The 16,792-nt window shown below is 54.4% G+C and overlaps 1 protein-coding gene across 1 annotated transcript; it reads right to left on the reverse strand.

Moving 5' to 3' along the window:
* Positions 1-13,297: 13,297 nt before the first annotated feature.
* LOC136460898 (uncharacterized) lies at positions 13,298-13,600 on the reverse strand. The gene has a single exon (XM_066460431.1). It carries the CDS (start codon positions 13,598-13,600, stop codon positions 13,298-13,300), a length of 303 nt encoding a protein of 100 aa, XP_066316528.1.
* Positions 13,601-16,792: the final 3,192 nt, after the last annotated feature.

The raw sequence follows: 16,792 nt of genomic DNA on the forward strand, positions 1-16,792 counted from the left end.
TTGTTACATTGGGAGGAATCCAAGATAGCACTATCCTGCATACTTCATCCTCGATGTACGAAGAGTGATTCAAGTGTAGACTAAATACTTGTAACATCTACTTCCCTAGTGGATATAGCATAGACCTATGGACTTTGCGCTAGACCATAGCCTATTGACGGATATTCCTTGCAATGGTGCTATATTTGTTCACAAGGTTTGAAAAGCAGTTCTCTACTAAAGTGGCTTGAGCACAACTTTCTATAAAGGATGTGATCATAGACGGGGTAAACATCCTTTGAGGGTATGAGAAGCTAGCTAACCAATATCCAAGCCGACTGTAGTGGTGCAATCACTCAGATGTCAACTGATGGAAAGCTACATAATGTTCCATGTGTGTAGTGCTCTTTCTCTAATAACAACATAGTATTATCTGAGTCTGTTGAGTGAAGATGAATGTGATAGCTGACTTTGTCTACCCAGCAATTTTGATGCTCATTAGCTAAGGGAACCTTAGAATTTAAGTGGCAATAGGAATCTGGGTTAAGTTGATGTAGCCTCTTGGGTAAAACACATGGAAGGCACCAAATGACAAGGCAACATTGGAAAACATTGCCAAGGATGATGGATAGCGAGGCCTAGAGTACAATAACAGTTGCAAGTATTTCTTCAAACTAGGGAAATAGTTCCCTACCATGTAATTTGAATACAATTCTCCTTCATGGTGCAGTTGCTCAGTATGTTGAGTTGACTGGCACTATATCAAAACTATCCTTGTGGAACTACTTTTGACATTGGGGCTTCATTTCTAATGTCAGTTAATATCTCCAAATCACAATTGGAAATCTGTTGTTTGACACCTTTCAAATTACTTCCGATTTGCAAGGGTATAAATTGACTCGTAGAACACCTCGATTGCTCGAACATTGTTGATAGAAGAGGCCAAGAACAAGGTACACAGGGGTACAAGGAGTCTTCTTTAGGGCATCTAAAGGATTATCTAGCAACAATTATTGATCGTGTTACATACCTTGGCATCAATTGCAAACACAACTTTCGAATGCGAAGGATGATCGCAGTCACAAATAAATTACAGATTCTGTACTCTTTGGTCTTCTGTTCATATTTCACAAACTAGTGCTCCATTGTGCATGAATTTTGGTAGAAATATAGATCCATGAGTCCCCTAACTGTTCACCAAAATTCCATTGAAACGGACACTGTTTGAGTATCCAAACAATGCGGCTACCAAAACTGCTCTATTCTGTACTTATAGCATACTGAATTGACAAAACATCTCTCAAATCCGATGTTTCACTCAACCAATCCTCAAACAAACTAAAGACATCGACGTGTCCTAAGTGAGGAATGAGGTCACCAAAGTTTGAGGCCATTCCAACCATGTTTGAGTCACTAATCATTGTGTCGGGTACCATAAAACGGGGTACCCCGAGCGTATATCAAAAAGAATCACTTAAACCCCATCAAAAACAAAGCCAAACGGTAAGCCATTTGGTAAACCCCGGCCTCGTCCGAGCCCACCGGCTCTCCGCCTCGCTCCTAGCCTTGCACGGGAGGCCTCGGTAGCCTGCCAAATCTCTGCCTCGCGTGAGGCCTCGCACAGGGGGCCTCGACAAGGAACCGATTCTCTGTCTCGCCCGAGGCCCCGCGCGTAAAGCCTCGGACGAGATGTCGATTCTCCGTCTCGCTCGAAGTCGGCTCGGCAACAACCCATCGCTTCCGCCTTGACCAGTCTCCCTGATAGCGTGTCATGTCCCATTAATGCGCCAACCACTCCCGCAATGTTAGCCGGACGACGGCTCGACACTGCGGAGCGGCCGACGAGACGAGAAGTCATGTCAACGCCATACCGTCCTGAACAGGGCGTGGCAGGGATTACCGGCCACTGTGCTCTAGTGCTGTGCCCACGATCAGCGCCTGCACTACACTGTGCCACCTTACCTCCAGAGACAATGCAGCATCGGGAGTTGTCGGTGTTTCGTACAAGCACCGGCAAATAAATTTATAGTAATGCGCGTTAGGCCTGGATGGAGCGCTAAAGGACACAAGATTTATACTGGTTCGGGCCAAATGTCCCTATGTCTAGTTTGCTGCTGCTTATGTTATTAGCACCGTGAACGGTCTGTAGTAAAGGGTACAAACGATCGAGAGAGGGACTGGTCCCAAGTCTCTGATGAAAGGGTTGAAAGGCGGTCAAGAGCTTTGTAGCCGCTTGACTATGTGTATCTGTCCGTGGTCTCGCTTTTTTCTCCCCCCCCCCCCTCTATGGGAGAAGCACATCCCCTTTTATAGATCAAGGGGCTGGCTTTACAAGGATAAGGGCTTTAGCTAGTCTTGTGGTTCACGTCTACCCGGTTCGGTCTTTTATTCTGATGAGTGCTAAGGAAGATAAGTGCCTACAACACTGCTGATATCCCTGTAGAGTGTCAGGTTGATTATAGAATGTTGCCCTGCTCAGGGTATGGGCTGTAGTACAGTGGTTTTGACTCATTAGCCTTTCCCAGCCTTGCTCCGCATGTCTTCCAGTTCTTGTGAGTCTTTGTCGGAGTGTCGTGGGGTCGAGGTCCGGAGTAACGTCGAGGTCAAGGCCTTTTGGCTTTGGACCTGAGGGGTCGGGAAGCGGGCGCCGCTCCCTCGGGTCTACAGCGTGGTGACGGAATTCCCGTCGTTCGTGGAAATAGCAAATCTTCTTCTGGAGTGTAGCGGTTGTCGTATATCTTCGTCGGGTTCCATGTCCCAAGATTGAAGGCGGCGCCTACAATTCTACAGGGCGAGGAGCATGCACTGATACAACCTTTCGGGCCCTGTGGTGCCCGGAAGGGTCTAAAGCACCCGTCCTGTCCTCCCCTGGTAGTACTTTTCCTATCAGGGCGCAGGGTATGGTTCTTGGAGCCATGGTTGACCCGAACGTCTTGTCTTGCCATGTTTCTATCATCCTGAGGGAACAGGGAGAAGTGGTCAGGTAAGGTGAATCCAAACTTTAGATACGGAGCAGGGTGAGGCTCGTTCCTCGCCATCAGGCGAAGCGGAGACCAATCCCTATCTCCTGGGCGAGACCGACCCTACCCCTCTGGGGTCGGGCGAGGCAGAAACTATCCCGCAGCCCTTGGGCAAGACCGAGCCCGCCCTAAAGGCGTCGGGCGAGACGGAGCTTATCCCTCGGCCCTCGGGAGAGACCGAGCCGGTCCCAAAGGCGTTTGGGCGAGGTGGAACCAAACTCCTGTTATTCGAACAAGGGATGAAACGGCGCCCTTATGCGTCCAGAAGTTTTTTACGTTCGGTGGTTATCGGTTCCACCTTCTGGGGTACCCCGGTATTAGGTCCTCGACAGTAGCCCCCGAGCCTCTAGGTGATTCGAGTAGAACCGCCTGGAGGGTGTTTTTTCTGATTTTGTCGAAGTTATTTTTGCCAGAGGGTGCGCGCGAGTGCACCCGATAGGTGTAGCCCCCGAGCCCCTGGGTGATTCGAGTAGAGTCGCCCAGGGGGTTGTATCGGTCCCTTCGTGGGTAAGGCTGAAGGACTTGGCTTTTCGTTAACTGGATGTTTTCCTAAGTGGGTCATGGTATCCCATTCACTGGGAACTGATTCAGGGCTGACCTAACTGGTGCTTCCACCTTTGATTTCGAATTGTTCATGGATCCTACCTTAGTTGGGCTGGCCTCTGAGTTTCTGGGCCCTAGGTGGGTCAAAGAGAAAAGAAAAAGGCCTTCGTGGCTTGCGTTTCCCAGGTGGGTAGAGAGTCCGAATTTGCCTGGGGAAGGCGAACCGTCCGCCTAGATTCTTTGGGGTGAGAGGATAGGGACTGCGGGCGTGTGTCCCGCAACGTGACGTGGTGGCGCGCGTGGTAGGCCCGGAGATTGAGGCGGACGGTTGCCCTTCTCGCGTCCGTCACCCCCTATAAAACCACGGGGTTTGCCCCTAGGGTTCCGTATTTTGCTCCCCTGCCTTTGAGTCCTGAAACATCCGCCGCCAACCGCCCCAGCTTCCTATGCCCGTATCGCCACCATCGTCCGACCTGCGCTCGTGTTGCAGTCGTCGTCAAGCTCGCGCCCGCCCTTCCCCCCATCGCCTCAATGGAGTTGTGGGGCAGATCTACCATCACCCCATGGCGTCTGGAGGGCCTCGTCCACCGTGGCCTTCTCCGCCCGTTGTCCGCCATCTAGGAGTGGCTGGTACCTGGCGACGAGGGTGAGCCGGTGCCACCGAAATGGTATGTCGTCTCTTTTGCCATCTTCCATGAGCAGGGATTCAGGGTACCCGCACATAGATTCCTTCGGGGGCTGCTGGATTACTATGAGGTAGAGCTGCAGCATCTAACTCCCAACAGGATTCAACACATGGCAGTGTTTGTTGCCCGATGCAAGGGTTTCCTAGGGATCGATCCCCATTTTGATCTGTGGTGGTACTTCTTTAACATTAGTCTGTCGAAGAGGAAGATTGGGGGGAAAGACGTGCACGCGCCGATGGGGTGTGCCAGCATTCATCTGCGCCATACCTGGTCGAAGGGTTACCCATACATGCGTCTGGCGACATCCAACAAGGGATGGCATTCGCAGTGGTTTTATGTTAGGGATGATGTGAGTGCCACCCTACCAAAGTACACCAGACGTCTTATTGTGGATGCTCTGGAGTCGTGGGGCTAGGGCGTCCAGTCTAAAGACAAGAAACACATCTCCGACCTTCTCTCCGCCCTCCATGCCCTGAAGGGTCGGGGTGTAAAGGGGACGGGGATTATCGGTGCCTACCACGCGAGGAGGGTGGCACCACTGATGGCGCATGTGCTTCCCCTGCATCGGATGATGCCTGGGATATCGTTCGAGGGGACGGTGCTTGTTGACGAGGTGCTCCCTTATTCGAAAGTGGTGCAGCATATCAAGGAGGCGATAGAGCCGACGAAGGATTCCACCGGTAGGGTCCTCGACATCGTGTATCCGGTGCTCGGGCATCCTCCAATGCGGCCAGAGCCTGGGTTCTTCAAATTCGTAAGCCCTCTTCTCCCGCACTCTTTTCTTTCTCCTGAATCTCCCTTTTTTTAATACTTGCTTTTGTGATGTTGGGGCTAGCCGAGAGGGCTAGTCTTCAAGGATAGTCCGACTCCGCTGCCGAAGGACAAGGTTGTGGCGGCGGCGAATCGGCTCGCGGCCGAGTGGGACAAGAAAGCAAAGGAGGAGATGAAGAAGGCGAAATGACTGAAGCAGGAGGCACAGGATAGGGGAGAGGACGTGAGCAGTGAGGACGACGACGATGATGATGATGATGACGACGATGATGAGGTAGCCGTCGACGTGGATTGGGGCGTCCTGGAGGATGAGGACATGCTGACAAGTGGCGACCCACCCATGTAGGGGCCCTTCCCTTTTCACGTAGAGGGAAGTGAATCGATGAGGTCAGTGGAGGCCGGTGAGTCCACCGCTTCGCACGATGTGCCGGCCAAGGATCGGTGGATGGGGGGAGGCGGGCTTGCTGCCGCCGACCCTGAGGTGATCATGGAGGGGGGTGGCACCGGAGCCATGCCCGGCTCTGATGCCGCGCCCTGTGAGGTGATGGAGGGGAGCAGCTCTAGTGCCACGCCCCATGGGATGATGGAGGGGAGCGGCTCTGGTGCCGCGCCCCATGGGACAATGGAAGGGAGCGGCTTTGGTGCCACGCCCCATGGGACGATGGTGGGGAGCGGCTCTGGTGCCGTGCTTCAAGAGGTGAGTCCCCGTGCCCTAGGGCAGGGGGTAGGCTCAAAATGGTCCCGCCCAGATGAATCGGGGCAGGGAGCTGGGGATCGGTCCCCAAAACGCTTTCGCCGGCCGAAGACGACAACATAAGTTGCTGATTCCCCTATTTTCATCCTTTTCCATGTCTATTTTGACCTAATGGTTATTACCTTTGTACAGGTTCTTACGAACGGGTCACCCTCTAGGGCTGGCGCCCAGGAAGAGCCTTGCCATTCAAACAGGACAGATGGTGTCGCCTACCATCACCCCTATTTCGGGCAGGAGTGGTGCCGATGTCGGGGCCGCGTTGGCCGACCCGACGGCGTCTGCGGTGGCGCCCACGCCCGCGGAGGTTATCGAGCAGGCTGCTTCCTCCATGGCGGACGTAGTACAGTCGGCCGAGGGCCGTATACCGCTGGTGGAGGTGGTCATGACCGCACCAAGCCAGGACCAGCCGGGAACGGCCGTGGTAGCGCTCGAGGGCGTAGTTCAATCTGCGCCATCGATGGCCCAGGTGGATCCACCCGTGGCGCTTGAAGTGGCCCAGATGGAGGAGGATCCAGTCGGAGGATCCTCGAGCGCGGTGGTGGTGCCGCATAGGGTCAGGAGGGAGCCGCCCCTGACCCCTTTGTCAGGAGGAGACCGCTCCCCTGCGCGGGGGGAGCCACCGCTCCAGTGGATGTCCGCTCAAGACCCGACGTCGGCTCTTTTCTCGCTCGATGATCATTCTGAGAGCATGGAGCGGGAGGGTCTTGACATCGGGATCTCAACCATGCTGGACGCCCTGGACCAGGCCAGAGGAGCTCTCTGTGAGATCGTTATTCCTACTTCTCAGGTATTTGCTGGGCCTTCCTCTTTCTTCGCATGTTTTTGTGTTTTTGCTTTTGTGATACCGGTCTTCTTCCTCGTCAGATTCTTGTTGCTTGTAGCCGGAAAAAGTCCCAATTTCTCTGTGAGTAGAAGGCGGAGAGGGATTGCCTTTCCGAGGAGGCCCGGCTGTGAGCGGCCATGGCCGCCTAGCTTGCTACCGCCTAGGAGCGGGAGGCCCACGCGCATCAGGACATGGAGGAGGCCCACTGGATGTTCGAGGATTTGTCGGCGAGGTCTAAGCTGGATGGGGAGGAGATTGCTAGGCTCCAAAAGGAGCGGGACGAGCTACTGCAGAGGAATGCCGTGGCTAATCAGAAGGCCGGTGAGGTCCTGAAGGAGCTGGAGATGGAGCGGGACCTCCGGCGGAAAGCCGAGAGTAGGGCCACGGCCCTTCAGCAGAAGGTGGACAAGGACGTTGAGGTGGTCCGCTCTCTCCGGGCGGAGCTCGGTGATGCGGTAAGCCATAGGTTGAGCACCGAAAACATCTCCGTCAAGCTGGAAAAGGAGCTTGCCCATGTACGAAGGACCCTTCAGGTTGAGAGCGATGAGCACGATCTCCTGCAAGCTGCGGTTGGGGTGGTCCTTGATGCCCTGAAGGTGGAAGAGCTGGTGGAGACCAGCCCGCTCGCGGCTTGTGCCGCAGGTATCACGGCTCGGGTGGGTCAACTCGAGGAGAGTGCTTTTCACGCCGGGATCACCCAGGCCTTCACCGTCGCTCATGCTCATTATGGGAAGGAAATCAACCTGAAGGTGATGAGTGAAGGTTTCCCGTCCATCTACGAAGATGAAGAGCTGGGGGAGATGGAGCGGATGGTTGCTCCCCTTGCGAAAAACCTGGCGGACAATTTGAAAGAGATGGTTCTCCCTCCACGGGAGTAGTTAGTCGAACAATTTTGAAAGCAACTTATATGTAATATGTGGACAAGTGTCGTATTTTTGAGTCTGGACGTGGTTTCATGATTTTGCGTCGTAATTTTGTTTTGTTTGATTTTTTGCGATCTTACCAACCTGTTCCCCCGAATCTTGCCACTGGTCGTGATGCGAGGAGATTGTTTCGAAAGAAAGAAAGGAGGTGGCTGTACCTTAACCAGCCCCCGAGTAAGGTCCGACCCCCTGCATTTGCTAGGGTCGGGGGTTACTGGAGGTCGGAACTGTGGTTTTGGCGATAGGGTCGACGAAGTCCATGAATGATATCGCAATATTCCCCACCCTGTCTTCCAACAGAAATCCCCAAATGAGGATTCTATGGGCTCAGCAAGGTGGGGCCTTCGAACCTGTGCCCCTGTATTGATAGGCTCGAACCCCCGAGCCTTGTCAGGGTCTGATAGGGGTCGGCCGTTATTTGCGTGTTACCCTATCCTCGGTTTTCGCAATCAGAGGGGCTGAGTGAACGACACTTGCCTCGACGACTCGAGTATCGCGCTCAACGAGCTCACTAATGGGTACGTTCGTGTGGAGTCCGGGTCCATCATTTGCTGATGGGGTCGGCAGAGCCCTCTGGTGGCATTCCACAACTTCTTAACCCGCCTCCCGGCAGATGCCTGAGCTATTCAACAGGCTCAGGCGGCCCGATGGCCTCTCCTCGATGGAGATTCTGTGGGTTTGGCTCGGGGTTAGAATCGAATGAGAAAAGGTTGAGACGTCCCTATCCGCTTCTGAGCGGGGTTGGGCAGGGCTGCTGGGGCTTGTCTCAGTTATTTCTCCCTAGCTCTATTCGGCACGAGGCGGCCTCGAGCCCTTCATGGGCCGGCCTTCGAACCTCGGCCTATCGCTGCTTATATCGAATGAGGCAACGGTCGTTTTGTGATGTGACACAAAGCGTCGGGATGTCTTATATATGTATAATATAATTGAAATGAAGGCGGGGTTGGTAACGTTACCTTGGCGGTATGTTCATGTGGGGTTCGGGCCCTGATGATGAGGTTGGAGTAACCTTGTCCTGTTGTCGGACCGTCCCGTGGTCCTGCTTGGGGAGGCGAAGGTTTGGCTGCCCACGTGGGCGCCTTAATTGCCACATCTGGAGCGGGTCAGTGGCCGGCCATACCCGGGCAGTGTCCAGTTTGACCAGGGAGGAACGCCTCATCGCTCGGGGCGCGTCCCATTAGTTCCGGCGCGTCCCCTCAGGTATCAATCAGCATTGATTTTGTATTTTAAAGAGGAGAAGGGAGAGGGGTATTCATCCAACCTTTCGCCTTTCCTTGGCTGCAGTGGCTCTTCTTTAAATAGGGAGGGGGAGGGGAGTTCCTATCCCACCTCATCTTTTGCCTCTGAGCCGCTATCTCTCCTTATTCTTCCTTTCCCCCAAATGCATCCATGCGTCGTGGCGGTTCCTGAGTGAGGAAGAGTAATGCCCGAGAGAGAGAGAAAAAACTCACAAATCCGTTCGTGAATCTAGAGCGTGATGTCGAGCCGGAGGTCATCCAACGTAGATGAGATGGTGTATGCCGCCCTTGGTGAAGGGTCGCTGCTGCAGAAGGAGAAGGGATGCTGGGGGGCGCCGTGCGTCGTCGACTTCGCCGTGCTCCTTCTTTGGCGGGTGGGGTTCCCTACCCTGACGCCGTTGTTAGGGTTGTGGCCGGCGATGATGGCATAGTCCCTAGACGCCCTGGCGGAGACGTCGCTGTCGGGATCGTGGTCGTCGACGATGGCGTAGTCCCCGGACGCCCAAGCAGAGGCGTTGTAGATGATGGCGCCTTCGAGGATCCTGCGAAGCAGCGGAATGTCGCCGATGGAAAGCGTGGCGCGGCGACCGGGGTAGACGAGCTGGCTCGTGTACACGCCCCGGACGTCGCCGATGGAGAGCGTGGCGCGGCGGTCGCAGTAGACGAGCTGGCCCGTGTACACGCCCTGGTCGCTGATGGAGAGCGTGGCACGGTGGTCGCAGTAGTACCTGTAGGAGGCTAAGCAGAGACTGGAATTGAAATACTTTTATGGGGGAAGCCCCCGAGTAAGCAGTCCTGAATTTACAAGTATGTTAGTCCTTTTGTAATGATCAAATTTGCGTAAAAAATGGATAGAACTTCATCTATTGCCTATGGAAAAAGGATAAAACTTCATCTATTGCCTATGGCAAGTAGTTTCAGAAGTTTCTCTCTTTTTGTAGAAACGGTTTTAGTGTCCCCGACCCTTCTCACAATCTAAGTCATAAAAAACTAAGAACGTGGGTGAATCAGTTCTGAAATGAGCTAGTGAGCAAAGAGGTCGCAGCCGCTAGGGCGCGGGTCTCCCGCAGTCCTACTAGTTGTATTCAGAATTTGTTCCCAAAATCTTAGCCCTTAGGACTTATTTATGAGAAGAATGGAAAGCCTAGCGAATGTTTGCAGCTATAACACAGGAGGTTTTTTGCAAGCGTAATAGTTGTATTTCATATGTCACATGCCAGCCCCCGAGTGAGGTCTGACCCCTCGAGATTTGCAGGGGTCGGAAGTCACTAAGGATCAGGGTTTTATTATGACAAAAACTGATAAGGAATAGTGTATGCTTTAAGGATAAAAACGACATAGCTGCTCAATGTTCCAGGCGTTGGTGAAGACCTCGCCGTTGATGGTTTTCAACCGGTAGGCGCCTGGGCGAAGTACTTCCACGACGACGTAGGGCCCTTCCCAGGGTGGGGAGAGTTTATGGCAGTCCTTGTTGCTCTGCACAAGACGGAGGACGAGGTCTCCGACGTTGAAGGCTCGACCTCACACCCGTCAGCTGTGGTACCGCCGCAACGCTTGTTGGTACCTAGCTGAATGGAGGAGGGCGATGTCGTGGGCTTCATCCAGCTGGTCCATGGCATCTTGGTGGGATGCCTCAGCTCCCTGCTCGTCGTATGCTCTGACTCTTGGCGCTCCATAGTCAAGGTCCGTTAGAAGAACGGCCTCAGAACCGTAGACCATGAAGAAAGGTGTGTAGCCGGTGGCCCAGCTAGGAGTTGTCCTTAGGCTCCAGAGCACGGCCGGGAGCTCAGCGAGCCAGCGTGCACCGAACTTGTTCAATTGGTTGAAAATTCTAGGCTTGAGGCCTTGAAGGAGCATGCCGTTTGCGCGCTCGACCTGCCCGTTCATCCGGGGGTGTGCGACGGCTGCCCAATCGATCCGGATGTGTTGTTCATCACAGAACCGAATGAATTTCCTACCGGTGAACTGCGTGCCGTTGTCTGTGATGATGGAGTTTGGGACTCCAAAGCGATGGACGATGTTGAGAAAGAACAGAACAGCTTGCTCGAATTTGATTGTGGATATTGGTCGGGCCTCGATCCATTTTGTAAACTTGTCTATGGTGACAAGCAGGTGGGTAAAGCCCCCGGGCGCCTATTTGAGTGGCCCAACCAGGTCGAGTCCCTAGACTGTGAAGGGCCACATGATGGGGATCATCTGGAGAGCCTGGGCCGAGAGGTGTGTTTGCCGAGCGTAATACTGGCACCCTTCGCAGGTGCGTACAATTTGCTCAGCATCGGCTACCGCGGTGGGCTAGTAGAAGCCTTGTCGGAATGTATTCCCAACCAAGGTTCTCGGTGTGGCATGATGACTGCATACTCCATTGTGGATGTCGCCCAGCAGGAGTTTTCCCTGTTCGCTAGGGATACAGAGTTGCAGAATTTCGATGTGACTTCGTTTGTAGAGTTCGCCCTCTACAAGAACGAATGACTTGGCGCGTCATGCGAGCCGTCAGGATTCCGTCTTGTCTGTTGGTAGTATGTCATGGAGGAGGTAGTTGAGGTAAAGCGTTCTCCAATCACCGGGAGGGTCGGACTCCCCTACTGGGTCCTCTTCAAGCTCCATGACCTTAGGGTCGGGCGGCGTAGTTGGCGGATTGGCCCCCAGGGTTGGACTAGAGAGGCCATCGTTGGCTTGTTCCGACCTCGCGTAGCGCACCGAGGGTTTGTGTTGATCACTGGCGAAGACGCCTGTTAGGACCGGCTCTCGGCCGGATGCTGCTTTTGCGAGCGTGTCAGCTGCTTCATTGAGGCACCTGGGGATGTGATTGAGTTTGAGGCCGTCAAATTTGTCCTCCAGTCGTCGGACCTCTTTATAGTATGCTTCCATCTTGGCGTCGTGGCAGCATGACTCTTTCATGACCTGGTTGACAACCAACTGAGAGTCACCCCTGACGTCGAGGCATCGGATGCCCAGCTCGATGGCGATTCGTAGGCCATTGATGAGCGCTTCGTATTCTGCAGTATTGTTCAATGAGGGGAAAAGGAGCCGAACCATGTACCTCATGTGGACCCCAAGGGGAGATACAAAGACCAGTCCTGCTCCAGCGCCCTTCTTCATTAGCGATCCGTCGAAGTACATTGTCCAATACTCTTGATCGACGGCTACTGGTGGCATCTGGACCTTGGTCCACTCCGCGATGAAGTCAGCTAGTGCCTGAGATTTGATCACTGTTCGGGGGGCATAGGAAATGCCCTGATCCATTAGCTCAAGTGCCCACTTTGTGGTTCTTCCCGTAGCGTCATGGCTACGAACGACCTCGCCGAGGGGGAACGACGTCACCACTGTCATGGGGTGTGACTCGAAGTAGTGGCGTAGCTTCCTTTTGGTGATGAGGATGGTGTAGAGGAGTTTCTGGATCTAGGAGTAGCGGGTTTTGGAGTCGGATAACACCTCGCTGATGAAATACACAGGGCGCTGTACCCTGAAGGTGTGCCCCTCTTCCTCTCGCTCTACTACTAAGGTGGAGCTAACCACTTGGGTGGTGGCCGATATATATAGTAGGAGGGACTCTCCGTTGCATGGAGGGACTAGGACTGGCGGTTTAGTTAAAAATTGTTTAACCATGTCAAGCGCTTCTTGAGCCTCGGCTGTCCACTCGAAGCAGTCGGCTTTCTTTAGGAGTCGATAAAGGGGGAGTCCTCGTTCACCGAGGCGCGAAATGAATCGGCTGAGGGCGGCGAGGCACCCTGTGATCCGCTGAACCCCCTTTATGTTTTGGATCGGGCCCATTCTTGTGATGGCTGATATTTTCTCCGGGTTGGCTTCGATGCTACGCTCGGAGATGATGAAACCGAGTAGCATGCCCCTCGGGACCCCAAAAACACATTTTTCAGGATTGAGTTTGATGCCGTTTGCCTAGAGTTTCGCAAAGGTTTGTTCAAGGTCAGCGACAAGGTGGTTAGCTCGCTTGGATTTGACTACGATGTCGTCGACATAGGCCTCAATGGTTCGCCCGATGAGGTCTCCGAAGCAATTAAGCATACAGCGCTGGTACGTTGCCCCAGCATTCTTCAGACCGAATGGCATTGAAATGTAGCAAAATGATCCAAAGGGAGTGATAAAAGATGTCACGAGCTAGTCGGACTCTTTCATCGCGATTTGATGGTAGCCGGAGTATGCGTCAAGGAAGCAGAGGGTTTCGCACCCCGAGGTGGAATCGACTATTTGGTCTATTTGTGGCAAAGGAAACGGATCCTTTGGACATGCTTTGTTGAGGCCAGTATAATCGACACACATTCTCCATTTCCCGCTCTTTTTTCAGACAAGAACAGGATTTGCTAACCACTCTGGGTGGTATACTTCCTTAATGAATCCTGCGGCCAGTAGTTTGGCTATCTCCTCGCCGATGGCCCTACGTTTCTCCTCATCGAAGCGGCGCAGGCATTGTTTCATCGGTTTGGAGCCCGGAAGGATCTGGAGAGTGTGCTCGGTGACCTCCCTCGTGATGCCCGGCATATCCGAGGGTTTCCACACAAAGATGTCTTTGTTGGTGCGAAGGAAGTCGACGAGCGCGCTTTCCTATTTAGAGGAGAGCGCGGTCCTGACACGGGCTTTTTTGCCCTCGGAGCCGCTGGGATCTAAGAGGACCTCCCTAGAGCCTTCTGCTGATTCGAACGACCTGGTTGATTTCTTTGCGTCGGGTGCCTCTTCGACAACCTTCTCCCTAAGGGTGGCGAGCTCTCCAAAGGCGATGACTGCGGACGCGTGTCCGCAGCATTCGACCTCGCACTCATAAGCGCGCTGGAAGGAGGTGCCGATGGTGATGACTCCGCGGGGGCCCGGCATCTTCAGCTTTAGGTATGTATAATTGGGCACGGCCATGAACTTCGCGTAGCATGGTCGCCCTAATATGGCGTGGAAAGTCCCCGGGAACCCCACTACATCGAAGGTGAGGGTCTTAGTCCGGTAATTGGACCGATCCCCAAAAGTGATAGGCAGGTCGATCTGCCCCAGTGGCACGGCTTGCCTCCTAGGTACGATGCCATGGAAAGGTGCTCGGATGGGACAGAGGTTCGTATGGTCGACGCCCATCTCGTCGAGCGTCTTGGCGTACATGATGTTAAGGCCGCTGCCCCCATCCATCAGTACCTTGGGTGAGCCGCTTTGGACCGACGATCAGATCGACGACAAGTGGGTACCTTCTCGGGTGTGGGATGGCATCCGGGTGGTCAGTCTGGTCGAAGGTTATGGCGGATTCTGACCACCGGAGAAAGGCTGGCGTGGCCGGTCCGACGGTATAAACCTCACGACGTGCGACCTTCTGGTGGCGCCTGGAGTTGTAGGCCATTGATCCTCCGAAGATCATGAGGGCGCCGGTCGGCGTTGGGAAGGCGTCGTCCTTCTCCTCCATGTCGTCAGTGGTGGGGATAGGCTCCTTCCCCTGCCCCCCCCCCCCCCTTGTTAAGGCCCCTAGCCAGGTATTTGCGCATGAGACCACATTCCTTGTATAGGTGCTTGGTCGGGAAGGCATGGTTCGGGCATGGCCCCCTCGAGCATTTTCTCGAAATGGTTCGGAGTGCCCTCCATGGGCTTCCGGCCACCTTTGCGGTCGGCAGCGGCCATGAGCAAGTTGTCGTGCCGTTGCTTTCTTATTTTCCCTTTGGCGGGACGGTTGGAGGCGCCTTCGCTGGCGTCCTCATCCCACCTTGTCTTTCCGTCGGAGAGATCAAAGATGGCTCCGGCCGCCTCCTCTCCAGAGGCGTGACTGGTAGCGATGTCCAGGAGTTCCTTGGTAGTCCATGGGCCCATTCGTCCTAGCTTGTGGACCAGGGATTCGCAGGTCATCCCAGACAGAAAGGCTCCTATCACATCGACGTCGGCGACGTTCGGGAGCTCGTTGCATTGTCGAGAGAAGCGCCGGATGTACCCGTAGAGGGTTTCATCGGCCTTTTGACGGCAGTTCTTGAGGTCCCATGGGTTTCTAGGGCGTTTGTACGTGCCCTGGAAGTTGCCCACGAAGATCTCCATCAGATCGGCCCAACACTGAATAGCATTGGACGGTAGGTGCTCGAGCCATGCTCGCGCCGAATCGGCCAAAAACAGCGGGAGATTGCGAATAATGAAGTTGTCATCACTCGCACCACCGGCCTGACATGCAAGCCGATAGTCTTCGAGCCAAGCCTGGGATTTGTTTCACTAGAATATTTCGGAATGTGGTAGGCGGTCGATACCTTAGGGGGAACGCAGCGTTGAGGATTTGTCGACCGAAGGCCTGAGGGCCTGGTAGGCGGGCTCGGGCTCCGCGTCCTCGTTGCTATTGTAGTGTCCGCCACGTCGGGGATGGTAGCCGCGGCGTGCTGCTTCAACCATTATCGCCGTGGGCGCATCTTCGGGCGTCGGATGGTGCTGCATACGTCACGGTCACGGCCGAGGCGTTGATGCACTGGGACGGCAGAGAGCTGCCTACGCCTGGCGGTGTTTGGTGGACGGACACGTCTTTGGTGGGACGCACCGAGGCGCGCGCTGGCTGGTGTCGGGTTCATGTCATCGGACAATGAACTTTCGCCTACTCGCGCCGCCGCTCGGCTCGAGCAACATGCGAATTCTCGGTGGGCGTGGCGATCCACGGACGTCGTGGCCTCTGGAAGGCCCGCAGTAAGGCGGTTGCTGCGGCAATGTTCTGACTAGCTCGGGCAAAGTGAGGAAGGGCCCATCATCGGTGAGGATCCTTTGGTGCACGGGTGCGGGCCGTGGCGCGCGCACGCCCCCCGTCTTTGCGGCGTTCAATCTCGCGATTGATGTCCGCGTACTCCCAGACGAGCCCTTGCCCGGCCTTCATCGATCTCTTGCTGACGGGCCCTCAGCTGCTCCATCCCTAGGTGAGATGGGCTGCCATCTCATCCCCAGGATCCATAGTCAGGGTTGTTTGTGGGGTCACCTCTTCCTCGGGGACACTTTCGACGTGACCCTTAGGGGTCTGCGTCATGAAGCATTCTCGAGAAGGGTGGTGGCTCCCCCTATTGGAATCCGAGCTGGAGAATGATCCTGGTTCCTCGTTGAGGAGCCCATAGAGAGTCTTTGTATCCTGCTCAATCGCCCCCATGAACTCGATGTTCGTGCGTGTTTGAACCATACGTAGCACCAGAAGGCGGCCAGTGGTCGCCGTAGCATTGTGGAGATCGATCGGAAATGTTGTCGGGGCGCTCCGTACGGACCCTCCTGGACATAAGGCGGCATTGTGAGAAGCCTCCCTTGATGATGGGACTCCTAGGGAGTTGCCCGGTGGACCATCGAGCCTAAGACAGCTGAGGTTGATAGAAGGGGGAGATGGGGGCGGCTGAGTGAGTCAGCGCCAGCTCTCCTCCTAGTGTCATGATGAAGTCTAGGTCACCGAACGCACGTGTGCGCCCAGGGCCCAGGTGATTGCATGGGTGGCCATCCAAGGCCTGATTTGGGAACGCGCAAAGCCCCTACCTGGCGCGCCAACTGTCGGTGTTTCATACAAGCACCGGCAAATAAATTTATAGTAATTGCACGTTAGGCTAGATGGAGCGCTAAAGGACACAAGAATTTATACTGGTTCGGGCCGACATGTCCCTACGTCCAGTTTGCTGCTGCTTGTGTTATTAGCACCGTGAACGGTCTTGTAGTAAAGGGTACAAACGATCGAGAGAGGGACTGGTCCCAAGTCTCTAATGAAAGGGTTGAAAGGAGGTCAAGAGCTTCGTAGTCGCTTGACTGTGTGTATCTGTCGTGTTCTCGCTGTTTTTCTCCCCCCCCCCTCTATGGGAGAAGCGCATCCCCTTTTATAGATCAAGGGGCTGGCTTTACAAGGATAAGGGCTTTAGCTAGTCTTGTGGTTCACGTCTACCCGGTTCGGTCCTTTATTCTGATGAGTGTTAAGGAAGATAAGTGCCTACAACACTGCTGATATCCCTGTAGAGTGTCAGGTTGATTACAGAATGTTGCCCTGCTCAGGGTATGGGCTATAGTACAGTGGTTTTGACTCATTAGCCTTTCCTAGCCTTGCTCCGCACATCTTCCGTTTCTTGTGAGTCTTCGTTGGAGTGTCGT

This window comes from Miscanthus floridulus, chromosome 1 (genome assembly GCF_019320115.1).
Source record: "Miscanthus floridulus cultivar M001 chromosome 1, ASM1932011v1, whole genome shotgun sequence".
In the NCBI taxonomy this organism is placed as follows: Eukaryota; Viridiplantae; Streptophyta; class Magnoliopsida; order Poales; family Poaceae; genus Miscanthus; species Miscanthus floridulus.